The sequence below is a fragment of the Schistocerca serialis genome, chromosome 12 (assembly GCF_023864345.2).
Source record: "Schistocerca serialis cubense isolate TAMUIC-IGC-003099 chromosome 12, iqSchSeri2.2, whole genome shotgun sequence".
In the NCBI taxonomy this organism is placed as follows: domain Eukaryota; kingdom Metazoa; phylum Arthropoda; class Insecta; order Orthoptera; family Acrididae; genus Schistocerca; species Schistocerca serialis.
In genome coordinates, this window is record NC_064649.1 from 125,437,991 (window position 1) to 125,461,452 (window position 23,462).

At 46.6% G+C, this 23,462-nt stretch overlaps 1 protein-coding gene across 1 annotated transcript in view; it reads left to right on the forward strand.

Moving 5' to 3' along the window:
* Nucleotides 1–1,764: 1,764 nt before the first annotated feature.
* LOC126427993 (RNA-binding protein 25-like) overlaps nt 1,765–23,462 on the forward strand; it is a 39,984-nt gene continuing 18,286 nt past the window's right edge. The window contains exon 1 of the mRNA XM_050089877.1: nt 1,765–1,943. Within this exon, the coding sequence (XP_049945834.1) occupies nt 1,765–1,943 (179 nt within the window). The remainder of the gene's footprint in view (nt 1,944–23,462) is intronic.

Genomic DNA, 23,462 nt, shown 5'->3' on the forward strand with positions numbered 1-23,462 from the left:
GATGGCTGTTAAAAGCCTCTATGTAGTATTTCGCGGTATTGCTAATGTAGAGTCTTGTACTGCAAGGAAGCAAGGGAGAGGATGTTACGGGTAGATGGTATTCTTTCTACAACAGAAGTGCACACGTGGATTAATGCGGTTCTTTATTTACATGAACAGAAAGCTGTTGAATAGAGTCCATGTTTTGTAGTACAAGCTCATCTGTAATAGTCTCGCTGTTGTCAGCACCCTGATCGCTACATACTGTAGTAGCCTGTGAAGAAGTAAACCTGCTCTGCAAGCAAACTGACAGACGCCAAGCTGGATGTTCATATGAGGCCCTTTGGTCAACGGCGGAGACCTAAATACATGGCGTCGAGAAGGCGTTGGGGGCGCTTTGCCTGCCGATGTGTCTCAGGCCTCACTCGTGATTGGCGTGCTTGATCCAGCGCCCACTAATCGATCTTCAAAAAAATGTTCAAATGTGTGTGACATCTTATGGGACTTACATGCTAAGGTCATCAGTCCCTAAGCTTACACACTACTTAAACTAAATTATCCTACGGACAAACCCACACACCCATGCCTGAGGGAGGACTCAAACCTCCGCCAGGATCAGCGGCACAGTCCATGACTGCAGCGGTCTCTCGGCTAATCCCACGCGGCCGCTGGTTATGAAGATGGCATTTTGTTACAGACAAAGAGCTGCAGACCAGGGAAGAGGACTGGCAGAAAGCTCAGGCGGCTGCCGTCTATGACGAGGGCATTGTAAAGTTGGCACAAAGCTATGATAAATGTCTTAAGTCGGAGCGGCGACTATGTGGAGAAGTAGCTGGAAAGTCTACCTGGCTGTTGCATATAAATGACCATGACAGCATTTTTTTTTTTTTTTGTGACAATGATATTGTGTCAGCTGGTCTGCCTCATGTATCGTTATATCCAAATGATTTATAAATGTTAATATACATTCAGGTCTGCAGTACTGTACTAATAGTCATGTATATAGTGTAACTCATGTAAGCCCTCCCTCAAACCTGTCATGTAAACTCGACAGGATCTAGTTTCCTGAAGACGCCTACGTATAGGTGCAAGAAGTCCTGTGACGTGGTTATTCTAATTGAGGGGCCAGTTCAGAATAGTATTGTCGTAGAACCAATAAACAACGTGGGATTTAGTGAAGCCTTCGATACCAGATCCGATGATGGCACCTTTAGTGTGTTGAAACCGGTTTCCAGTAAACAGTATTTAAGCGATTTGGCCTTTGAATTGTTTCTGCATATAAAAGAATTTTGATTTTCACAATGGTTTCCATCTCGCGAGCGATCGGACCTTAGTTTCCGAATAGCCCTCTTAGTCTGAGTCGTTTTAATAGCAAAATTCGCAATGCTCTCTTGGGCATTTATTCCGCGAAAACCTGTCGAAGGGGATCGGAGGCACTCTGTCAGCTGATCTCACCGGGCGACCTCTGGCGACGGCGTCTGGCGACCTCTGTCGTCGTTGCGCTGCGCCCGCCGCCTATAACAGGTAGTTTCGGCGGTGTCCCTCAAGGCACGATGCTGGGTCCCGCGCTACCTTGGCGCTACATTAGGCATGCAAATGCGCCGAGCAGCGCGCCGGCCCCTGATTATCCCGGCTGTCTGTCTGCCCGCCTGCCTGCCTGTTTGTTTGTTTGTTTGTACACGGGGCCCCGGAGGAAGCGGCAAGGTAGCGAGCGAGGCGGCGCGACTTTTTGCCTGACGGCGCACGGCGCCGCGCCTTCCGCTTCCTGTCTTGGCCGCCATTATCATGCAAATTCCCGGCTTCTGCCGCTGCTCCTTTGCCAGCCCGCCCGACCCGCCCGTTCCTCGCAGCTTCCCAGCTCCAGACACTGCACGGGCCAACCTGTGCGTGGGCAAGTCAACACGTCGGAGAGCAGCGTACGGCAGTACAAGCTCCTGTCGCCATTTTCCAGATCCCTGCACTCAGTAGGTGAAGGCTGGTTTTTCTCCTCGCTAAGCTGTGGGGCAAATACTACGATGAGGCAAAACATTACAACCATCTGATTAATAAACTACCGGGCATTACAATTGCTACACCAAGGAGAAATGCAGATGAAAAACGGGTATTCATTGGACATATATAGTAGAACTGACGTGTGATTACATTTTCACGCAATTTGGGTGCATAGATCCTGAAAAAATCAGTGCCCAGAACAACCACCTCTGGCCGTAATAACGGCCCTGATACGCCTGGGCATTGCGTCAAACAGAGTTTGTACAGGTACAGCTCCCCATGCAGCTTCAACACGCTACCACGGTTCATCAAGAGTAGTGACCAGAGTATTGTGACGAGACAGGTGCTTGGCCACCATTCACCAGACGTTTTCAATTGGTGAGAGATCTGGAGAATGTGCTGGCCAGGGCAGCAGTCGAACGTTTTCTGTATCCAGAAAGGCCCGTACAGGACCTGTAACATGTGGTCGTGCATTATCCTACCGAAATGTAGGGTTTCGCAGGAATCGAATGAAGGGTAAAACCACGGGTCGTAACACATCTGAAATGTAACGTCCACTGTCCAAAGTGCCGTCAATGCGAACACGAGGTGTCCGAGACGTGTAACCAATGGCAACTCATACCATCACGCCAGGTGATACGCTAGTATGGCGATGACGAATACACGCTTCCAATGTCCGTTCATCGCGATGTCGCCAAACACGGATGCGACCATCATGATGCTGTAAACAGAACTTGGATTGATCCGAAAAAATGACGTTTTGCCATTCGTGCACCCAGGTTTGTCGTTGAGTACACCATCGCAGGCGCTCCTGTCTGTGATGCAGCGTCAAGGGTAACCGCAGTCGTGGTCTACGAGCTGATAGTCCACGCTGCTGCATACGTCGTCGAACTGTTTGTGTAGATGGTTGTTGTCTTGCAAACATCCCCGTCTGTTGACTCAGGGATCGAGACGTGACTGCACGATCCGTTACAGCCTTGTGGATAGGATGCCTGTCATCTCGACTGTTAGTGATACGAGGCCGTTGGGATCCAGCACGGCGTTCCTTATTACCCTCGTGAAGCCACCGATTCCATATTCTGCTAACAGTCATTGGATCTCGACCAACGCGAGCAGTAACGTCGCGATACGATAAACCGCAGTCGCGATAGGCTACAATCCGACCTTTATCAAAGTCAGAAACGTGATGGTACGTATTTCTCCTCCCTACACGAGGCATCACAGCAACGTTTCACCAGGCATCGCCGGTCAACTGCTGTTTGTGTATGAGAAATCGGTTGGAAACCTTCCTCATGTCAGCACGTTGCAGGTGTCGCCACCGGCGCCAACCTTGTGTGAAAAGCTAATCATTTGCATATCACAGCATCTTCTTCCCGTCGGTTAAATTTCGCGTCTGTAGCACGTCATCTTCGTGCTGTAGCAATTTTAATGGCCAGCAGTGTAGTAGTAGTATCCTGCTTGACACAACCAAATCGTGTTTAAATATCTGGGCGTAACGTTTCAAGGCGATATGAAGTGGAACAAGTATGTGAGGACTGTGGTAAGCAAGGCGAATTTTCGACTTCGGTATATTTGGAGAATTTTAGTAAAGTGTGGTTCGCCTGTAAAGGAGACTGCATATAGGACGCTGGTGCGATCTATTTTTGAGTACTGCTAGAGTGTTTGGGATCCGTACCAGGTCGGGTGACGGAGGACATCGAAGCAATTCACAAGCGGGCTGCTAGATTTTTTAGCGGTATGTTCGAACAACAGCCGGACGTTGTGGCCGAGCGGTTCTAGGCGATTCAGTCTGGAACCGCGCGACCGCTACGGTCGCAGGTTCGAATCCTGCCTCGGGCATGGATGTGTGTGATGTCCTTAGGCTAGTTAGGTTTAGTTGTTCTAAGGGACTGATGACCTAAGATGTTAAGTCCCATAGAGCCATTTGAACCATACCATACGTGATGCCATGTACTTATACGTTTGTGACTATAACAGCGCTATCTATCACAAAGCGAAAAAAGTGTCACAACTAAAACATTCATATTGCTTTACGTACTACAGGAATATGTAATGAAAAATGGGGTTTCCTATTTTTTAAAAAAACGCAGTTGATATCCGTTTGACATATGGAAGCGCCATCTAGAGGGCCAACCATAGCGCCATCTGGTTTCCCCTTTCAAGCTAGACGAGTTTCATTCTTTGTACTTTTTCATTTGACGCTTATTTCGTGAGATATTTGGTTCGGTCACTATCAAAATGGTTCAAATGGCTCTGAGCACTATGGGACTTAACCTCTGAGGTCATCAGTCCCCTACAACTACTTAAACCTAACTAACCTAAGGACATCACACACGTCCATGCTCGAGGCAGGATACGAACCTGCGACCGTAGCGGTCGCGCGGTTCCAGACTGAAGCGCCTAGAACCACTCGGCCATCCTGGCCGGCGATCACTATCAATGGACCACCCTGTATATGAAAGATGTACAATATTTAGTAGTTGTGCAATAAGTAATTGAAAGTATTCCCAGATTTTCTGTACACTCTGTGTATTGTAATAATGGAATGGGATTACTTTGAAGAGGACGACATGGATGTTCATAAATAAATATTTTTTCATAAAAATTTAAAGTCACACTTTTTGAACACACCTCGTATGCAGCAGAACGAAAGTTCAGTATTCGAGCAACAACAGTGTATGACGAGTGCAGTGGTCCCAGAATGGAACCTTGTGGGACTCCTTCGGCGCTGTTGACACTGATGAGGAAGGCATCGTTTCCCGATTACACAGAGCTGCGCGGCGTGGCTCTATCATTGTCTCAGTCACGGCAGGCTGCGTAGCCTGCGGCGCCACGGAGACTGCGTAATGAAACACAGACGCACAAACGCACCGGAGGGGTGCGGGCGGCGGTATAGGCTGGCGCCGGTGCTAGCAGTGGAGTGGAGTGGAGTGGAGTGGAGGCAGTTACCAGCTGAGCTGAGGGCTGGAGGCGCCCGCCGCCTGTCGGGAGCAATAGGGGGGGGGGGGGGAGGGGGCGAGTGAGGGGGGGGGGAGGCAGAGGGGGTGGAAGCTGCACGGCCACTCCTGAGCGGACTAGGAGGCTACAGTTCTGGCAGTCAGGTGAACCACAAGTATCTACATCTACGTGGTTACTCTGCTACTCACAATAAAGTGCCTTGCAGAGGGTTCAATGAACCACCTTCAAGCTGTCTCTCTACAGTTCCACTGGCGTGGCGCGTTTCTGTGCGTGCCCTGATTTATTTTATCGTGATGATCATTTCTCTTCGCTTCTGAAGTACCACTGAAGTTGGGAACAGAGGATGGTACTGTGACAATAATATTATCGTAAAATGGAGAACAAACCGCCTTCAGTCACAAGTTGCGTTTATTTACTGCACTATGCATTTCGAGCCCTTGAGGCTCTAACAACCCTACCACAACAAAAGTCAAAATTTTAATAATGATTGTGGTGTTGCTCACGCTGCTAAATACTGCATTATCGGGCAACAATAAAGTCATATTATGCGGCAGGTGTCATTAGAGCACAGTTAATAAAGTCATTTCACGTAATAATGAAAAAACTAGGCACTCATCTTTTTGCGTTTCCCACGCAGGTCTCGTAAAATCATGGCTCAATCGTTGAAAATCTAGCTGGTTATGATTCCAAACTCGGATGCAAAGAGGCCTAGGTTTTATTCTGCTATATTCAAAAGTTTTGTAGATGCGCTTCACAAACCATTCTTGGAGATTAAACCTTTCAAAGTTAGCACAATGGTGATCGAAAAAAAAAAAATAATCAGCACTCAGAATTAAGTTACACTTCCTTTTAATTGCTTTTATTGCAATATCACGTAACACACACAACATCACTTCACAATACAAAACATTCTTGAGAACATCTTCCTCACAGTCACTATTAAAGTTCACATTTTATAAGCTGACGACAGTATTCGTCTCTCCAACATGACGTCCAAGAATTGACCGTCTCAAGGTTCGACTCTCTAACAGCTCAACAACTAACTAATAATCGCTCACGCGCCCAAAAATCAGAGCTACAAGTACGTCAAAGATCATAGTGACAAAAGAAAGAATACACATAAGAATAATATCATTGCAATATAAACATATCGATGTATCACAAATGAAATCAAATCTGAATGTTGTCTCAGAAATATGTCAACTACTTTACAGAAATACAGTAGAATATTACTGGTATCGAGAGGTTCAGGTGATGTGCCGTAATGGTTACGTAATTCAAGTACCATTACAAGGCTCATCTTCAGGTGGTTTTTGGTGATTTACATCAGGTGAAACTAACTTACAGTTTAACGTTGTATGATGTCTGCTTCTGTTGTGCAGTTGGTATACGCAATACACATCTTTAATTTTGCAGTACATACTGGGATATATACAGGGCTATTACAAATGACTGAAGCGATTTCACAAATTCACTGTAGCTCCATTCATTGACATATGGTCACGACACACTACAGATACGTAGAAAAACCCATAAAGTTTTGTTCGGCTCAAGCCGCACTTCAGGTTTCTGCCGCCAGAGCGCTCGAGAGCGCAGTGAGACAAAATGGCGACAGGAGCCGAGAAAGCGTATGTCGTGCTTGAAATGCAGTCACATCAGTCAGTCATAACAGTGCAACGACACTTCAGGACGAAGTTCAACAAACATCCACCAACTGCTAACTCCATTCGGCGATGGTATGCACAGTTTAAAGCTTCTGGATGCCTCTGTAAGGGGAAATCAACAGGTCGGCCTGCAGTGAGCGAAGAAACGGTTGAACGCGTGCGGGCAAGTTTCACGCGTAGCCCGCGGAAGTCGACGAATAAAGCAAGCAGGGAGCTAATCGTACCACAGCCGACGGTTTGGAAAATCTTACGGAAAAGGCTAAAGCAGAAGCCTTACCGTTTACAATTGCTACAAGCCCTGACACCCGATGACAAAGTCAAACGCTTTGAATTTTCGGCGCGGTTGCAACAGCTCATGGAAGAGGATGCGTCCAGTGCGAAACTTGTTTTCAGTGATGAAGCAACATTTTTTCTTAATGGTGAAGTGAACAGACACAATGTGCGAATCTGGGCGGTAGAGAATCCTCACGCATTCGTGCAGCAAATTCGCAATTCACCAAAAGTTAACGTGTTTTGTGCAATCTCACCGTTTAAAGTTTACGGCCCCTTTTTCCTCTGCGAAAAAAACGTTACAGGACACGTGTATCTGGACATGCTGGAAAATTGGCTCATGCCGCAACTGGAGACCGACAGCGCCGACTTCATCTTTCAACAGGATGGAGCTCCACCGCACTTCCATCATGATGTTCGGCATTTCTTAAACAGGAGATTGGAAAACCGATCGATCGGTCGTGGTGGAGATCATGATCAGCAATTCATGTCATGGCCTCCACGCTCTCCCGACTTAACCCCATGCGATTTCTTTCTGTGGGTTATGTGAAAGATTCAGTGTTTAAACCTCCTCTACCAAGAAACGTGCCAGAACTGCGAGCTCGCATCAACGATGCTTTCGAACTCATTGATGGGGACATGCTGCGCCGAGTGTGAGAGTAACTTGATTATCGGCTTGATGTCTGCCGAATCACTAAAGGAGCACATATCGAACATCTGTGAATGCCTAAAAAAACTTTTTGAGTTTTTGTATGTGTGTGCAAAGCGTTGTGAAAATATCTCAAATAATAAAGTTATTGTAGAGCTGTGAAATCGCTTCAATCATTTGTAATAACCCTGTACATAGTCACACACTTTTTCGCACATTTTAGAAGCAGAACGTAAACATGCCAAAGATTCTCGTTCATACAGATGTTCTACTTCTAAATATAATCGATTTTCTTGTTTCACAGAAGATAATATGATATAGTATTACTAGTAGACAGGTATTATTAAATCTACAATATACCATGTTGTAACAGAAAAATGTAATATCAACAGGCAAACAACTAAAAAACCTGATGTAAATCTCTAAAAAGCACCTGAAGTTGAGCTTCCAGGGCTCGAAATGCATAGTGCAGTAAATAAACGCAACTTGTAACTGAAGGCGGTTTGTTCTTCATTTTACGAAAGTAAAACAGTCGCGGACGAAACACTGAAAAACAATGGATAAAATTAAGTAAAATAATATTACCTTGGAACACTTCCATTTGGTCCGTGTTTGCATAGAAAAACAGTAATATCAGAAATTGAGTCCGCCTTGATGCAAAACACCTCGTTATTCGTTTATTTCTTTATCATCCCAAACTAGTTTCGGCGACAAATATCACCATCATCAGTGGTCTTTTTTAAAATCTAAAACATGCAGAAAATGGTATGGTTGTACAAACACAGTAAAACATTATTACATTTTTACAAATCGTCTTTTGAAATATAGTTTTATACTGATACTTTGATACTACCTTATTTATTGTATGTTACAGCATGTTTTAAGTAATTATTGGCGCTGTTTGTGACATATTTTCTGTGCCGTCTTTTTACTTAGCAAACATCATGTCATCTGCAACCATGTGAGTGGCTGTTGGTAAACAAATACTAAAAGGTGAACTTCGTATGTCAGCAGTATGTACTTGGGGTTGTGGTAGTGTTGTGGAAACCAGTATACACACCAAAATAACTGGTACCATTTCCACCCCATAGTTTCTGTGCTTGTGTAATGTGTTAAAACTCTTAGTTTAAAGTTATCTGGTGTGTTGCAGATTTGCACCAGTGTAGTCTTTCAGAGGTTGTTGTGAGCGGTCGTAACTACGGCCGTGTCAAAAGGGAGCGGCAAGGTTCTCTGCCCGAAACCTCACACAGTCAAAATTTGTTTCTTTCTGCCTCTGAATAAATTGTAACTTTGATATTTAGAGGGTGCTTTCTGATTATAATTTTAAATCTGTTTCTTTTAAAAAATGCTTTTAAGCACTAGTAAAGTGAATAAAATTCCCATTTGTTAAAAGGAATTTGATTATGATCTCATCAGTTACTCCCTGGCAACTACTTCTGTGCTGACATCGTGTGATTATACGCGTTAATATTCTTGGTGAACCGCTAGTAAATAAAATAAATTCTTAAGAATATTCTTTGAAAATAAATCACGGTTCAAAACATTTTTCCACACAGTCTTCCTGCGTTTCAACGCACTTAGTCCATCGTTGTACAAGCTTGCTGATGCCCTCATAAAAGAAGTTTCTCGGTTGAGCTGCGAGCCAGGAATGCACCGCTTCTTTCACTGCTTCGTCGAGGCAAATCCACGGCCCCTTAATGCCTGTGGATGATGGACCAAACAAGCGATAGTCGGAAGGGGCAAGATCGGGACTGTATGGAGGATGATCCAGTACTTCAAATTTGAGTTTCTGGAGCGTTTCAGCAGTGTGGCAGCAGTATGCAGACGGGCTTTGTCGTTCAACAACACACCTTTTGACAGCAATCCTCGGCGTTTGCTTCGAATTGCAGGCTTCAGCCTGAGAGTAAGCATCTCACTCTAACGTACACTGTTTATTGTTGTGCCCCTTTCCCCATAATGGTTCAGATATTGTGCGTCCCAAAAAACCGTAAATATCAGTTTTCCTGCGGACGGTTGGGTCTTAAACTTCTACTTACACGGTGAATTTGGATGTTTCTATTCCATATTCTACCGTTTACTATCCGGATCGTAATGATGAATCCATGGTTCGTCACCAGTAACGATCATGTCTAGGAAGTTACCATAGCGATCCAAATGTTTTTTGCAGATGTCCAAGCGCGTTTGTTTACGCAACTGTGTGAGTTGTTTTGGGATCCATCTTGCACAAACTTTATGAAACACAAGTCTGTTATGGATGATTTCATAGGCAGAACCGTGACTAATTTGCAGACGATGTGCCACTTCGTCAATAGTTAATCGTCTAAGAGAATGATTTCACGTGAACGCTCAATGGTTTCTTCATTTGTGGCGGCAACCGGTCGTCCGGTTCCTCCATCGTGCGTCAACACTTGTGCGACCATTTAGGAATTTTTCAATGCATTCGTAGACACTCCGTTGCGGCAAAACACTGTTCCCATACTGCACCGAAAGTCTTCGATGAATTTCGGCCCCTCCGACCACAAAAAAACGCATCATTGAACGTTGCTCTTCTTTGGTGCAAACAGACAGCGGAGCAGCCATGATTAACAGCACGGCAGCGATAACGACACTAACCTAGCAGCTCGAAAATTGGAAAAGATATAACTACAAATAAAGAAAGCATGCATCATCAACGTAAAATGACAGTACTACGAAAATAAATTAAAATATAAGTAAATTGCGGATAATAATTGACTTCTTCTCGTAAATAGACTTTCGCTCCCTGTATTTGGCCCCTGCCACCTAAACAATATTATCAGTGCCCTGAAAAGATTTTCAGCTGATACAGTTATGGTAATATGGTAAGGAAGGCTAAGGGCTAATCCGTGAGTGGTGTTTACCAGTGAAGCACCGTCTGCCATGAGGCCGACAGTGGTCTTGCAGAGTACAGCTGTACGTGAAGATGCTGATCACTAGATCGACAGGGGATCTCAAGTTCATTCCGTATATCTAGATTTACGGAAAGCTTTTGACACCGTTCCTCATAAGCGACTTCTAATCAAGCTGCGGGCCTCTGGGGTATCGTCTCAGTTGTGCGACTGGATTCGTGATTTCCTGTCAGGAACGTCGCAGTTCGTAGTAACAGACGGCAAATCATCGAGTAAAACTGAAGTGATGTCAGGTGTTTCCCAGGGAAGTGTCCTGGGACCTCTGCTGTTCCTGATCTATATAAATGACGTGGGTGACAATCTGAGCAGTTCTCTTAGGTTGTTCGCAGATGATGCTGTAATTTACCGTCTAGTAAGGTCATCCGAAGACCAGTATCAGTTGCAAAGCGATTTAGAAAGGATTGCTGTATGGTGTGGCAGGTGGCAGTTGACGCTAAATAACGAAACGTGTGAGGTGATCCACACGAGTTCCAAAAGAAATCTGTCGGAATTCGATTACTCGATAAATAGTACAATTCTCAAGGCTGTCAATTCAACTAAGTACCTGGATGTTAAAATTACGAACAACTTCAGTTGGAAAGACCACATAGATAATATTGTGGGGAAGGCGAGGTAAAGGTTGCGTTTCATTGGCAGGACACTTAGAAGATGCAACAAGTCCACTAAAGAGACAGCTTACACTACACTCGTTCGTCCTCTGTTAGAATATTGCTGCGCGGTGTGGGATCCTTACCAGGTGGGATTGACGGAGGACATCGAAAGGGTGCAAAAAAGGGCAGCTCGTTTTGTATTACCACGTAATAGGGGAGAGGGTGTGGCAGAGATGATACGCGAGTTGGGATGGAAGTCATTAAAGCAAAGACGTTTTTCGTCGCGGCGAGATCTATTAACGAAATTTCACTCATCAACTTTCTCTTCCGAATGCGAAAATATTTTGTTGAGCCCAACCTACATAGGTAGGAATGATCATCAAAATAAAATAAGAGAAATCAGAGCTCGAACAGAAAGGTTTAGGTGTTCGTTTTTCCCGCGCGCTGTTCGGGAGTGGAATGGTAGAGAGATAGTATGATAGTGGTTCGATGAACCCTCTGCCAAGCACTTAAATGTGAATTGCAGAGTAATCATGTAGATGTCGTGGTCGCACCGAAGTGTGGGCGAGCAGGATAATAGCGGCTTGTTTGCTCTCGGCACGGCCAAAAATTTGAGAACACCGAGGGCACGCAGTCCCAGTCCACTGGGAACCTCGCCACCCAGCCCCGTGTGTTTCCTTTCCGCTGAAACTGAGTTGCGAGAACTTTTAATTAAGCTCGCGCTAATATTCGACAAGCAAACGCGGCCCACCTTTCCAACGAAAAAAAAAATCTTTTTCCCCCTTAAATTATTTTTCATTCCTTTTTTCCCTCCCGTTGAACTTCTTCGCGAGCTACTTTACTGCGTCATCGCACGCCTCTTTCTCGTCCCCTCCCCCCTTCCACCACCCACACCTTCCCCGTTTCTTCGCCGGGTCGGTAGTTTTGCGAGGACAGAGCGCGCGCGCGCGCGCGCCCCCGCGAGGGGGTAAGGAGGCGAAATATATTTCACGTGGTGCCGCTTGGCGCGTCTTCTTTTTCGGCGCTTTTCTTCTGCGCGACTTGCTCGCGTCTGTTGCAACACGGCAGGAGTTTCCACCCCCGCGGTGAGTTACGGCCGCGGATGCTGACGCAGGCCGAGGTGTTGCACGGAGGCCTGGAGTCTTGTACTGCCACACTTCCTGATGTGTGACAGCGCCGGGAGCACACGTGCAAGCAGTCGTCAAAATTTCTCATGGGCGGAATGCCACAGCTGCTAAAATACACTCTAAGAAAAGAAAAATAAACGACGCACCACGAAGGAACTGTCCGAGTGGAAGCACATGTACTGACAAAAAGGTTCAAATGGCTCTGAGGACTATGGGACGTACCACCTGAGGTCATCAGTCCCCTAGACTTACAACTACATCTACATCCACATCCATACTCCGCAAGCCACCTGACGGTGTGTGGCGGAGGGTACTTTGAGTACCTCTATCGGTTCTTCCTTCTATTCCAGTCTCGTATTGTTCGCGGAAAGAAAGATTGTCGGTATGCCTCTACGTGGGCTATAATCTGAGGGTGTGTGGCGGAGGGTACCTTGAGTACCTCTATCGGTTCTCACTTCTATTCCAGTCTCGTATTGTTCGCGGAAAGAAAGATTGTCGGTATGCCTCCGTGTGGGCTCTAATCTGAGGGTGTGTGGCGGAGGGTACCTTGAGTACCTCTATTGGTTCTCGCTTCTATTCCAGTCTCGTATTGTTCGTGGAAAGAAAGATTGTCGGTATTCCTCTGTGTGAGCTCTAATCTCTCTGACTTTATCCTCACGGTCTCTTCGCAAGATATACGTAGGAGGGAGCAATATACTGCTTGACTCTTCGCTGAAGGTATGTTCTCGAAATTTCGACAGAAGCCCGTACCGAGCTACTGAGCATCTCTCCTGCAGAGTCTTCCAATGGAGTTTATCACCTCCGCAACGCTTTCGCGATTACTAAATGATCTTGTAACGAAGCGCGCTGCTCTCCGTTGGATCTTCTCTATCTCTTCTATCAACCCTATCTGGTACGGATCCCACACTGCTGAGCAGTATTCAAGCAGTGGGCTAACAACCGTACTGTAACCTACTTCCGTTGTTTTCGGATTGCATTACCTTAGGATTCTTCCAATGAATGTCAGTCTGGCATCCTCTTTACCGACGATCAACTTTATATGATCATTCCATTTTAAATCGCTCCTAATACCTACTCCCAGATAATTCACGGAATTAATTGCTTCCAGTTGCTGACCTGCTATATTATGGCTAAATGATAAAGGATCTTTCTTTCTATGTATTCGCAGCACATTACACTTGTCGACATTGAGATTCAGTTGCCATTCCCTGCACCATGCGTCAATTCGTTGCAGATCCTCCTGCATTTCAGTACGATTTCCCATTGTTACAACCTCTCGATATACTACAGCATCATCCGCAAAAAGCCTCAGTGAACTTCCGATGTTATCCACAAGGTGATTTATGTATATCGTGAATAGCAACGGTCCCACGACACTCCCCTGCGGCACACCTGAAATCACTCTTACTTCGAAAGACTTCTCTCCATTGAGAATGACATGCTGCGTTCTGTTACATAGGAACTCTTCAATCCAATCACACAATTGGTCTGATAGTCGATATGCTCTTACTTTGTTCATTAAACGACTGTGGGGAACTGTATCGAATGCCTTGCGGAAGTCAAGAAACACGGCATCTACCTGTGAACCCGTGTCTATGGCGCTCTGAGTCTCGTGGACGAATAGCGCGAGCTGGGTTTCACACGACCGTCTCTTTCGAAACCCATGCTGATTCCTACAGAGTAGATTTCTAGTCTCCAGAAAAGTCATTATACTCGAACATCATACGTGTTCCAAAATTCTACAACAGACGTTAGGGATATAGGTCTATAGTTCTACACATCTGTTCGACGTCCCTTCTTGAAGACGGGGATGATCGGTGCCCTTTTCCAATCCTTTGGAACGCTACGCTCTTCTAGAGACCTACGGTACACCGCTGCAAGGACAGGGGCAAGTTCCTTCGCGTACTCTGTGTAAAATCGAACTGGTATCCCATCAGGTCCAGCGGCCTTTCCTCTTTTGAGAGATTTGAATTGTTCTTCTATCCCTCTGTCATCTATCTGATGTGTGACAGCGCCGGGGACCACAAGTGTAAGCAGTCGTCAAAATTTCTCATGGGCGGAATACCACAGTTGCTAAAATACACTCTAAGAAGAAAAAAACAAAGAACGCACCATAAAGGAACTGTTCGAGTGGGACGGAAATCGATAGATGTGACGCACATGCACTGACAAAAAAAAAATTATGGTTCAAATGGCTCTGAGCACTATGTGCTCTGTGCTGCAACTGTGCACACGTCCTAACCATCCCTCTTCGGTGGCCGGGGCCAACTTGGTATTTTCAAACGGAGACCCCCATTTTTGTTGTATATTTGGATTATAAGCCAAAACGTACGTACAGTTTACTCACGCCATTGTATCCCATTCGTAGCAGATGACGCCGAACCGACAAATATCAAGTGTGCATGATTTTGTAACTAAGAATCGACGCACTTGCTTGTACATTTTATTAACGATATAAATGTAAACCTTTGTGTTGTAACGGCTGATGTTGAAGTCCGAAACTTACTTTAGTGTTGCAAGTTTGATGGTGCAGTTCAATATGTTTAGCCGTTTCAGTGTCTGGTTAGGCACTACGTTTAGCGTGATCCAAGAACAACGCCGTCGATGTAAGAGTTTTCTGTTCGCGCCGGGATGCTTGATTTCGGTGAAAGCCCTTGCCTGTCACCACTTCGGTGAGTATCTACTGCAGGTGAGACTGTCATTTAATGGGCATTTTGCCTTTATTAGAATGGTTGTGGTTTGTATTCCGCCGGTAGCCGCCAGCGTGGCAGTTACGGAGGTTAAAAAAACTGGTTCAAATGGCTCTAAGCACTATGAGACTTAACATCTGTCATCAGTCCCTTAGAACTACTGAAATCTAACTAACCTAAGGACATCACACACATCCATGCCCGAGGCAGGATTCGGACCTGCGATCGTAGCGGTTCCAGACTGTAGCGCCTAGAACCGCTCGTTCACACCGGCCGGCCTACTGACAAACAAACAATAACAGTTTCGAAAAAAAAATGTATGGGTTGGTCAAGAGAAACAGATTCACCAGTTAAGGAAGTCAGTAACGTCTTCTGCCTTGAATGGCAGCTTACTCTAAATACAGATAAATGTAAATTAATGCAGATGAATAGGAAAAAGAATCCTGTAACGTCTGAATACTTCATTAGTAGTGCAGCGCTTGACACAGTCACGTCGATTAAATATTTGGGCATAAAATTGCACACCGATATGAAGTGGGACAAACATGTAATGGCAGTTGTGGGGAAGGCGGATAGTCGTCATCGGTTCATTGGTAGAATTTTGGGAAGATGTGGTGCATCTGTAAAGTAGACCGCTTATAAAACACTAATACGACCTATTCTTGAGTACTGCTCGAGCATTTGGAATCCCTATCAGGTCGGATTGAGGGAGGACATACACTCCTGGAAATTGAAATAAGAACACCGTGAATTCATTGTCCCAGGAAGGGGAAACGTTATTGACACATTCCTGGGGTCAGATACATCACATGATCACACTGACAGAACCACAGGCACATAGACACAGGCAACAGAGCATGCACAATGTCGGCACTAGTACAGTGTATATCCACCTTTCGCAGCAATGCAGGCTACTATTCTCCCATGGAGACGATCGTAGAGATGCTGGATGTAGTCCTGTGGAACGGCTTGCCATGCCATTTCCACCTGGCGCCTCAGTTGGACCAGCGTTCGTGCTGGACGTGCAGACCGCGTGAGACGACGCTTCATCCAGTCCCAAACATGCTCAATGGGGGACAGATCCGGAGATCTTGCTGGCCAGGGTAGTTGACTTACACCTTCTAGAGCACGTTGGGTGGCACGGGATACATGCGGACGTGCATTGTCCTGTTGGAACAGCAAGTTCCCTTGCCGGTCTAGGAATGGTAGAACGATGGGTTCGATGACGGTTTGGATGTACCGTGCACTATTCAGTGTCCCCTCGACGATCACCAGTGGTGTACGGCCAGTGTAGGAGATCGCTCCCCACACCATGATGCCGGGTGTTGGCCCTGTGTGCCTCGGTCGTGTGCAGTCCTGATTGTGGCGCTCACCTGCACGGCGCCAAACACGCATACGACCATCATTGGCACCAAGGCAGAAGCGACTCTCATCGCTGAAGACGACACGTCTCCATTCGTCCCTCCATTCACGCCTGTCGCGACACCACTGGAGGCGGGCTGCACGATGTTGGGGCGTGAGCGGAAGACGGCCTAACGGTGTGCGGGACCGTAGCCCAGCTTCATGGAGACGGTTGCGAATGGTCCTCGCCGATACCCCAGGAGCAACAGTGTCCCTAATTTGCTGGGAAGTGGCGGTGCGGTCCCCTACGGCACTGCGTAGGATCCTACGGTCTTGGCGTGCATCCGTGCGTCGCTGCGGTCCGGTCCCAGGTCGACGGGCACGTGCACCTTCCGCCGACCACTGGCGACAACATCGATGTACTGTGGAGACCTCACGCCCCACGTGTTGAGCAATTCGGCGGTACGTCCACCCGGCCTCCCGCATGCCCACTATACGCCCTCGCTCAAAGTCCGTCAACTTCACATACGGTTCACGTCCACGCTGTCGCGGCATGCTACCAGTGTTAAAGACTGCGATGGAGCTCCGTATGCCACGGCAAACTGGCTAACACTGACGGCGGCGGTGCACAAATGCTGCGCAGCTAGCGCCATTCGACGGCCAACACCGCGGTTCCTGGTGTGTCCGCTGTGCCGTGCGTGTGATCATTGCTTGTACAGCCCTCTCGCAGTGTCCGGAGCAAGTATGGTGGGTCTGACACACCGGTGTCAATGTGTTCTTTTTTCCATTTCCAGGAGTGTAGAAGCAATTCAGAGGCGGGCTGCTGCGTTTGTTACTGGTAGGTTTGATCATCACGCGAGTTTTACGGAAATGCTTCAGGAACTCGGGCGGGAGTCTCTGGAGAAAAGGAGGCGTTCTTTTCGTGAACCGCTACTGAGAAAATTTAGAGAACCAGCATTTGAGGCTGACTGCAGTACAATTTTACTGCCGCCAACTTACATTTCGCGGAAAGACCACAAAGATAACATAAGAGAGATTGGGACTCGTACAGAGGCGTATAGGCAGTCATTTTTCCCTCGTTCTGTTTGGGAGTGGAACAGGGAGAGAACATGCTAGTTGTGGTACGAGGTACCCTCCGCCACGCACCGTATGGTGGATTGGGGAGTATGTATGTAGATGTAGATGTAGAATTTCGCTGACGGGGCAAGAATTGTCTTCACCGATCGAGTCCCGCTTCGAAATGAACCTGATGACCAGTGAAGAAGCCCCGCCCACTGGTGGGAAACCAACCAGACTGTCGCCCGCCATACGATCCAACAACCAAGATTGATAGTCTGGGATGCCGTTTCATTTCATAGCTGTACGCTTTTGTTTGTCATCCGCGTTACCCTCACTGTACAGCGGTACCTCAACGATACTCTATGCGCCGTTCTGTTGCCCTTCACGGCACGCCATCCTGAGCTTATACTTCAGCAAGATAATGCCCACCCGCACACGAAGAAAGTTTCTACTGCTTGTCTCCGTGCTTGCTAAGCAATACCCTGCAGAGAAAGGTTGCCGGATCTTTCCCCAATTGAGAACTTTTGGTGCATTGAGATCTGATCACTGTGGATACAGGGAGAGATGCGACAACTCATCCTGGCGCTTACAAAAACAGCCGTGGGCGATGCGAGCTGTGTGAACAGGGGCCGCGTCGTCTTGGAAGACAGCACCACTATTGGGGAAAAAGTATTGAACCATAGGATCCACCTTATCCGCCAAAATGACCATTATGTGATCTTGGCTCAAATGGCTCTCAGCACACATCGGCTAGCCACCAGACTCGCCAGACATCAACATTATTGAGCATATCTAGGATGCCTCGCAAGGTGTTGTTCAAAAGAGATCTCCACCCCCTCGTACTCTTACGGGTTCATGGGCAGCCCTGCAGGATTCATGGTGTCAGTTCCCTCCAGTTCTACTTCAGACGTTAGACAGTCCACGCCAGGCCGTTTCCCGACATTTCTGCATGCTCGAGGGGGCCCTATACTATATTAGGCAATTGTACCAGTTTCTTTGGCTCTCGAGAGACGCTGACTTGCGTCATCTAAAGCAATGCTGTTGAGGACATGGGCTGGACACAGTATACACTACCTGCCGGGCTGACCACGTGACACCTGCAGTCCCCCTAAACCCCTGAGCAGCACAGCGCAGCCCGCCCGCAGAGCAGTGGACGAGCGCCCCTTAATTCCCGCCCGCCTCCCTCCCTCCGTGACAGAAGCCACGGCGGGCCGGGGCAATCGCGTATATAGCGGCCGCGCCGCCGCTCCCCTGGCGACAGCCGGACGCCAGACGACGCCGACGCCGCCCCCGCCGCCCCCGGCAGCGGCGCCGCGGCGCGCCCCTTGGCGGCGACTCGGGCAAGTGATTCTGCACTTGCCATGCAGGGCACGTTCAGCCCTAATACCTAGGCGCTAGGCGCCTCGCGGATATCGCCGGGGCTCAGGACCGCGTGCGTGCGTGTGCGTGGACCCACCCCCTCTCCTCCCACGCACAGACGGGACTCCTTATTTTCCGTGACGACCCGCCACGTGGGCTGCCCGCCTGTCGCGGACACGGCCTCTGCGAAACAAGCCGGCCTCGCGTCTCGCGTCGTCTCGGCCGCTGCTATCCGCCATGTCCATCCACCGCCGTTGCCGGAGGACGTGCCGCGAATCGAGAGAGCGCCCTCTGCCGTCTCCCCTCTTCCTTTTCCTTGCCTCCCATTTCCTTTCCTTTCCTTTCGGGATCTCCCATCAGGAGTTGTCGCTCATATCGTTCCGCTGTAAACACGGCGATTTCCGAAATCTCCTACGACTCTGCGTCTTTCAACGCGGAACAACAAGTTGGGCCCGCATCTGCGACGTGATCCATTTACAGAGTATGGATGAAAATATGGAAACACTGCAAGAAATGCGTGCTTCAACATACACTGATGAGCCAAAGAAACCGGTACACTCGCCTAATATCGAGTACCGCCCCCGCCAGCACGCAGAAGCGCCGCAACGACGTGGCGTGGACTAATGCCTGAAGTTGTGCTGAATGGAATTAGCAACATCAATTCAGCAGGGCTGTCCATAAAGAGTACGGAGATCTCTTCTGGACAGTACGTTGCAAGATATCCCAGATATGGTGAATAATGTTCATAACGGAGGAATCTGGTGGCCAGCAAAAGTGTTTAAACTCAGAAGAGTGTTCCTGGAGCCACTCTGTAGCACCTCTGGACGTGTGGGGTGTCATATTGTCCTGCTGGAATTGCCCAAATCCGTCGGAATGCACAGTGGACATGAATAGACGCAGGTAATCAGACAGGATGCTTACGTACGTGTCACGTGTCAGACTCGTATCTAGACGTATCTCGGGTCCCATATCACTCCAACTGCACAAGCCCCACACTATTACACAGCCTCCACCACCTTGAACAGTCCTCTGCTGACATGCAGAGTATATGGATTCACGAAGTTGTCTCCATACCCGTACACGGCCATGCGCTCGACACAATTTGAAACGAGACTCTCCCACAAGGCAACATGTTCCCAGTCATCAGCAGTCCAATGTCGGTGTTTAGGGTCCCAGGCGAGGCGTAAAGCTTTGTGTCGTGCATTCATGAAGGGTATAACGAGTGGGGCTTCGGGGTCCAAAAAAAAAAAAAAATAAAATAAAATAAAATAAATAAATAAAAAAAATTGTTCACATGGCTCTGAGCACTATGGGACTTAACATCTGAGGTCATTACATCCCTACAACTTAGAACTAATTAAACCCAACTAACCTAAGGACATCACACACATCCATGCCGGAGGCAGGATTCGAACCTGCGACCGTAGCAGTTTCGCGGTTCCAGACTCAAGCGCCTAGAAACGCTCGGCCACAAAGGCCCGTGGGGTCCAAAAGCCCGTATCGATGATTTTCGTCGAATGGTTCGCACGCTGACACTTGTTGATGGCCCAGCATTGAAATCTGCAGCAATTTGCGAAAGAGTTGCATTTCTGTCACGCTGAACGATTCTCTTCAGTCGTCGTAGGTCCCGTTCTTGCACCATCGTTTTCCGGCCGCACCAATGTCGGAGATTTGATGTTTTGCCAGATTCCTGATAATCACGGTACACTCGTGAAATGGTCGCACGGGAAAATCCCCATTTCATTGCTACCTCGGAGACGCTGTGTCCCATCGCTGTAACACCGCGTTCAAACTCACATAAATCTTGATAACCTGCCATTGCGGCAGCAGTAACCGATCTAACAACAGGGCCAGACGCTTGTTGTCTCATATAGGCGTATTTGAAAATGCACGCCTATACCAGTTTCTTCGGCGCTTCAGCGTAGGTAGCTGAAGCTCATGTCCGCTGCGCTGTGATCTGTCCACTTCACAACTTTGTTGTCACACTCGCATTGCAACAACTATGGTCGTCAGCGAGAGCTGAATTCCCATGTGATATCACGTGTTGACGTGTGGTTTCAGTTTTCCACAAAAAGGTGCAGTAACTGTGTTTTACAGTGAGGGTAATGGACGGGCCAAGTCCTCCCTCGCGCATGGGTGTGTGTATTGTTCTTAGCCTGTGTTAGTTTTAGTAGTGTGTGAGCCTAGGGACCGATGACCTCAGCAGTTTGGTCCCTTAGGAATTTACACACATTTGAATTTTTTTTATTTTTTTATTTTTTTTTTTTTTTTGTAATGAACGTGCAAGAGTCTTATCTGATCGGTGTATGTAATGGGCGACAAGACGTTGGAAAACAAACTACGGTAATGAAGATTTTTTTCCCTGATATGGCCAACAGTGAAGAAGCCAGAAATAATACAAATTTTATGCACGTTAATAAACTGACAACGAAACCCCGTGGTACTTCCGAACCGACTCCACGCCATATTGACAGTACATTAAAATCGGACCAATCTCCAGATTCGAACAAGAAAGGGATACAAGCGAAAATGGGAATCTATGGAATTTGCTAGGCTGGGTGGTTATTTGCTTGCCTCCTATGCAGCAGGCCCCGGTTCGATTCCCGGCCGGGTTGGAGATATTCTCCGCTTGTGAACTGGTTGTTGTGTTACCATCATTTAATCCTCATCACCGGCACGGAAGTCGCCCAATGTGGCGTCGACTGGAATAAGACTTGCACTCGCATGCCGAACTTCCCCGAATAGGGCCGCCTGGGAAACAATGTTTATTTCATTTACGGAAGTTGATGTTTTTAATAAAAATTTGGCGCGCAGAACTGTACTGGGTTATCATAACAAAGGATTACATCGGGTGAATAGAAAAATACAATGCGATGTCCGTGAAATAATTCCGTTCTTCGTGTTCTCCGCTTACTTGATTTACGGGTCAGAAACTGTAATGATGGACGAAAATTTTTAATGGAATGCAGCAAAAACAGCGAATTTTTTGCGTGCAATGCACTTATTGCATGCTGAGGACCATGGTGTCGTAATATATCTCGGTAAAACTTTTGTTTCACAAAACCATACGAACAAATATCTTTTGCTCTATTTCAGCAGAAGTAATGGCCTGAAAAATACGTACAGTTACTTTTATATAGCGTACCTCGGCGATTTGGGTGTTGGATGCAGTGATGAAGGGTCTGTAACGGCATCAAATAAAAAAGAAATTCGCGGTGTAGGAGATATTTTCTGTAGCATTATGGCGAGCCGTCACAACTGAAGTCCTGAGCGGCATGCAAATAACCTCCCGACGTTGCGCGCGGAGTCTCTCATAAATAAAATGCGTTCATGGGTTACACGATGATGATGACACGTGTTAGCAAAATTAATTTTACAGTTCTCTTAACAACTTCCTTGCTGCAAGTTTCTACTAGGTCCAACACAACGCAAATTCATCAGCAACGACATTTTTCGTTACACAAACTGAACAGTTTGACACCTCTTATGGTTTTTATTTTTTTATATCTTGAATACTTCTATGTTTTCCCGATGAAATACGTACCATACGTATCACTAAATTTTGAGAATGTTGCTACACTTTTCTTTAATCCAAACATGTCAGCGGTTCTGTTTTTCCACATGTTGAACTAAAAAAATTATTTCTCTTCAAAATTTCTTGTAACGTTGGTTTTTAGTTTTTTTTCTTAGCAGCTGGAGAGAATTTTATTTTAGAAAGTTCTCTACCTTATTCTAGACTAAAAATAGAGATGTCTAACATTTTTTGCTGAACTTTTTTAGTAAAATTTGGAATTATCACTATCTGGCACATCTGTAAGACGGTAAGCCGACTTTCAGGTGTCTGTTTTCGTGGTGGCCACTATAGCTGTTACCCGTAGCTGCACAGTATTAGAGTGTTTCCCATAAATCCGAACCTCGTAAAAAATATCTACTGTACAGCATATCGAACCTCGATCCTATTTCCCGTCCCGCTCACTTACCAACGCCAATCGAATCACATACACCGCTTAGTTGTATCTATGTCAAGGACATCACGCCCATCCTTCTCTCGGTGTTTAATTGTTTACACAAAGAATCCTTTTGTTGAAAGTGGTGTTTTATGTTTGTCGTTGTTGGAGTGTTTCGTTTTCTTTTTTGATTGTTTTTGTTTGAACACTTTCTCAGAATGAGAGCTGCAATGAAAGAAAGGAATTCTGTGCCTTTGAATGTTAAGTTCGAAGCATTCGAACAACTTGACAAAGGTTTAACAAAAAAAAAAAATAAGTTTGCAGTCGAATACGGTGCGTTGGAGTAGTAACTGCTGGTGACTGTCGAAGAAACCGACTTACGTTGGAAAAGTTTTCTTCAAAGGAATGATCAGAATAATGAAAAACAAGCAAGGCGTTGTTTTTGTGGTTTACGAAACAAGGAAGGGAACTCCGACTTCTGGCCCAGTTTTGCAGGAGAAACCTCATTTTTTTTAAAAAAAAGAATAAAAGGTTGAGGAGGGAGATAACAGTTTCACCGGTAGTGTGGGCTGGCTCGACAAGTGGTTGGTGAGTTGATTTGGGGGAGGGTACCAAACCAGCAAGATCATCGGTCCCATCGGATTAGAGAGGGATCGGGAAGGAAGACGGCCGTGCCCTTTCAAAGGAACCACCACGGCATTTGCCTTAAGGGGGGTAGGACGTCAAACGGGCCGACTTGGAGCAGGAGAGCCACCACAGGACATTTTATTTTCTACTGTCTATACTTTTACAAATAAATTCATAAAACTTTTTCAGCATGACCAGGAAGGATTCAGGATTCACACTCATAGCAGTGGAAGTGCAAAAAAATAACAAAATAATTTTTTTTAGATATGAAATTTCATCATTT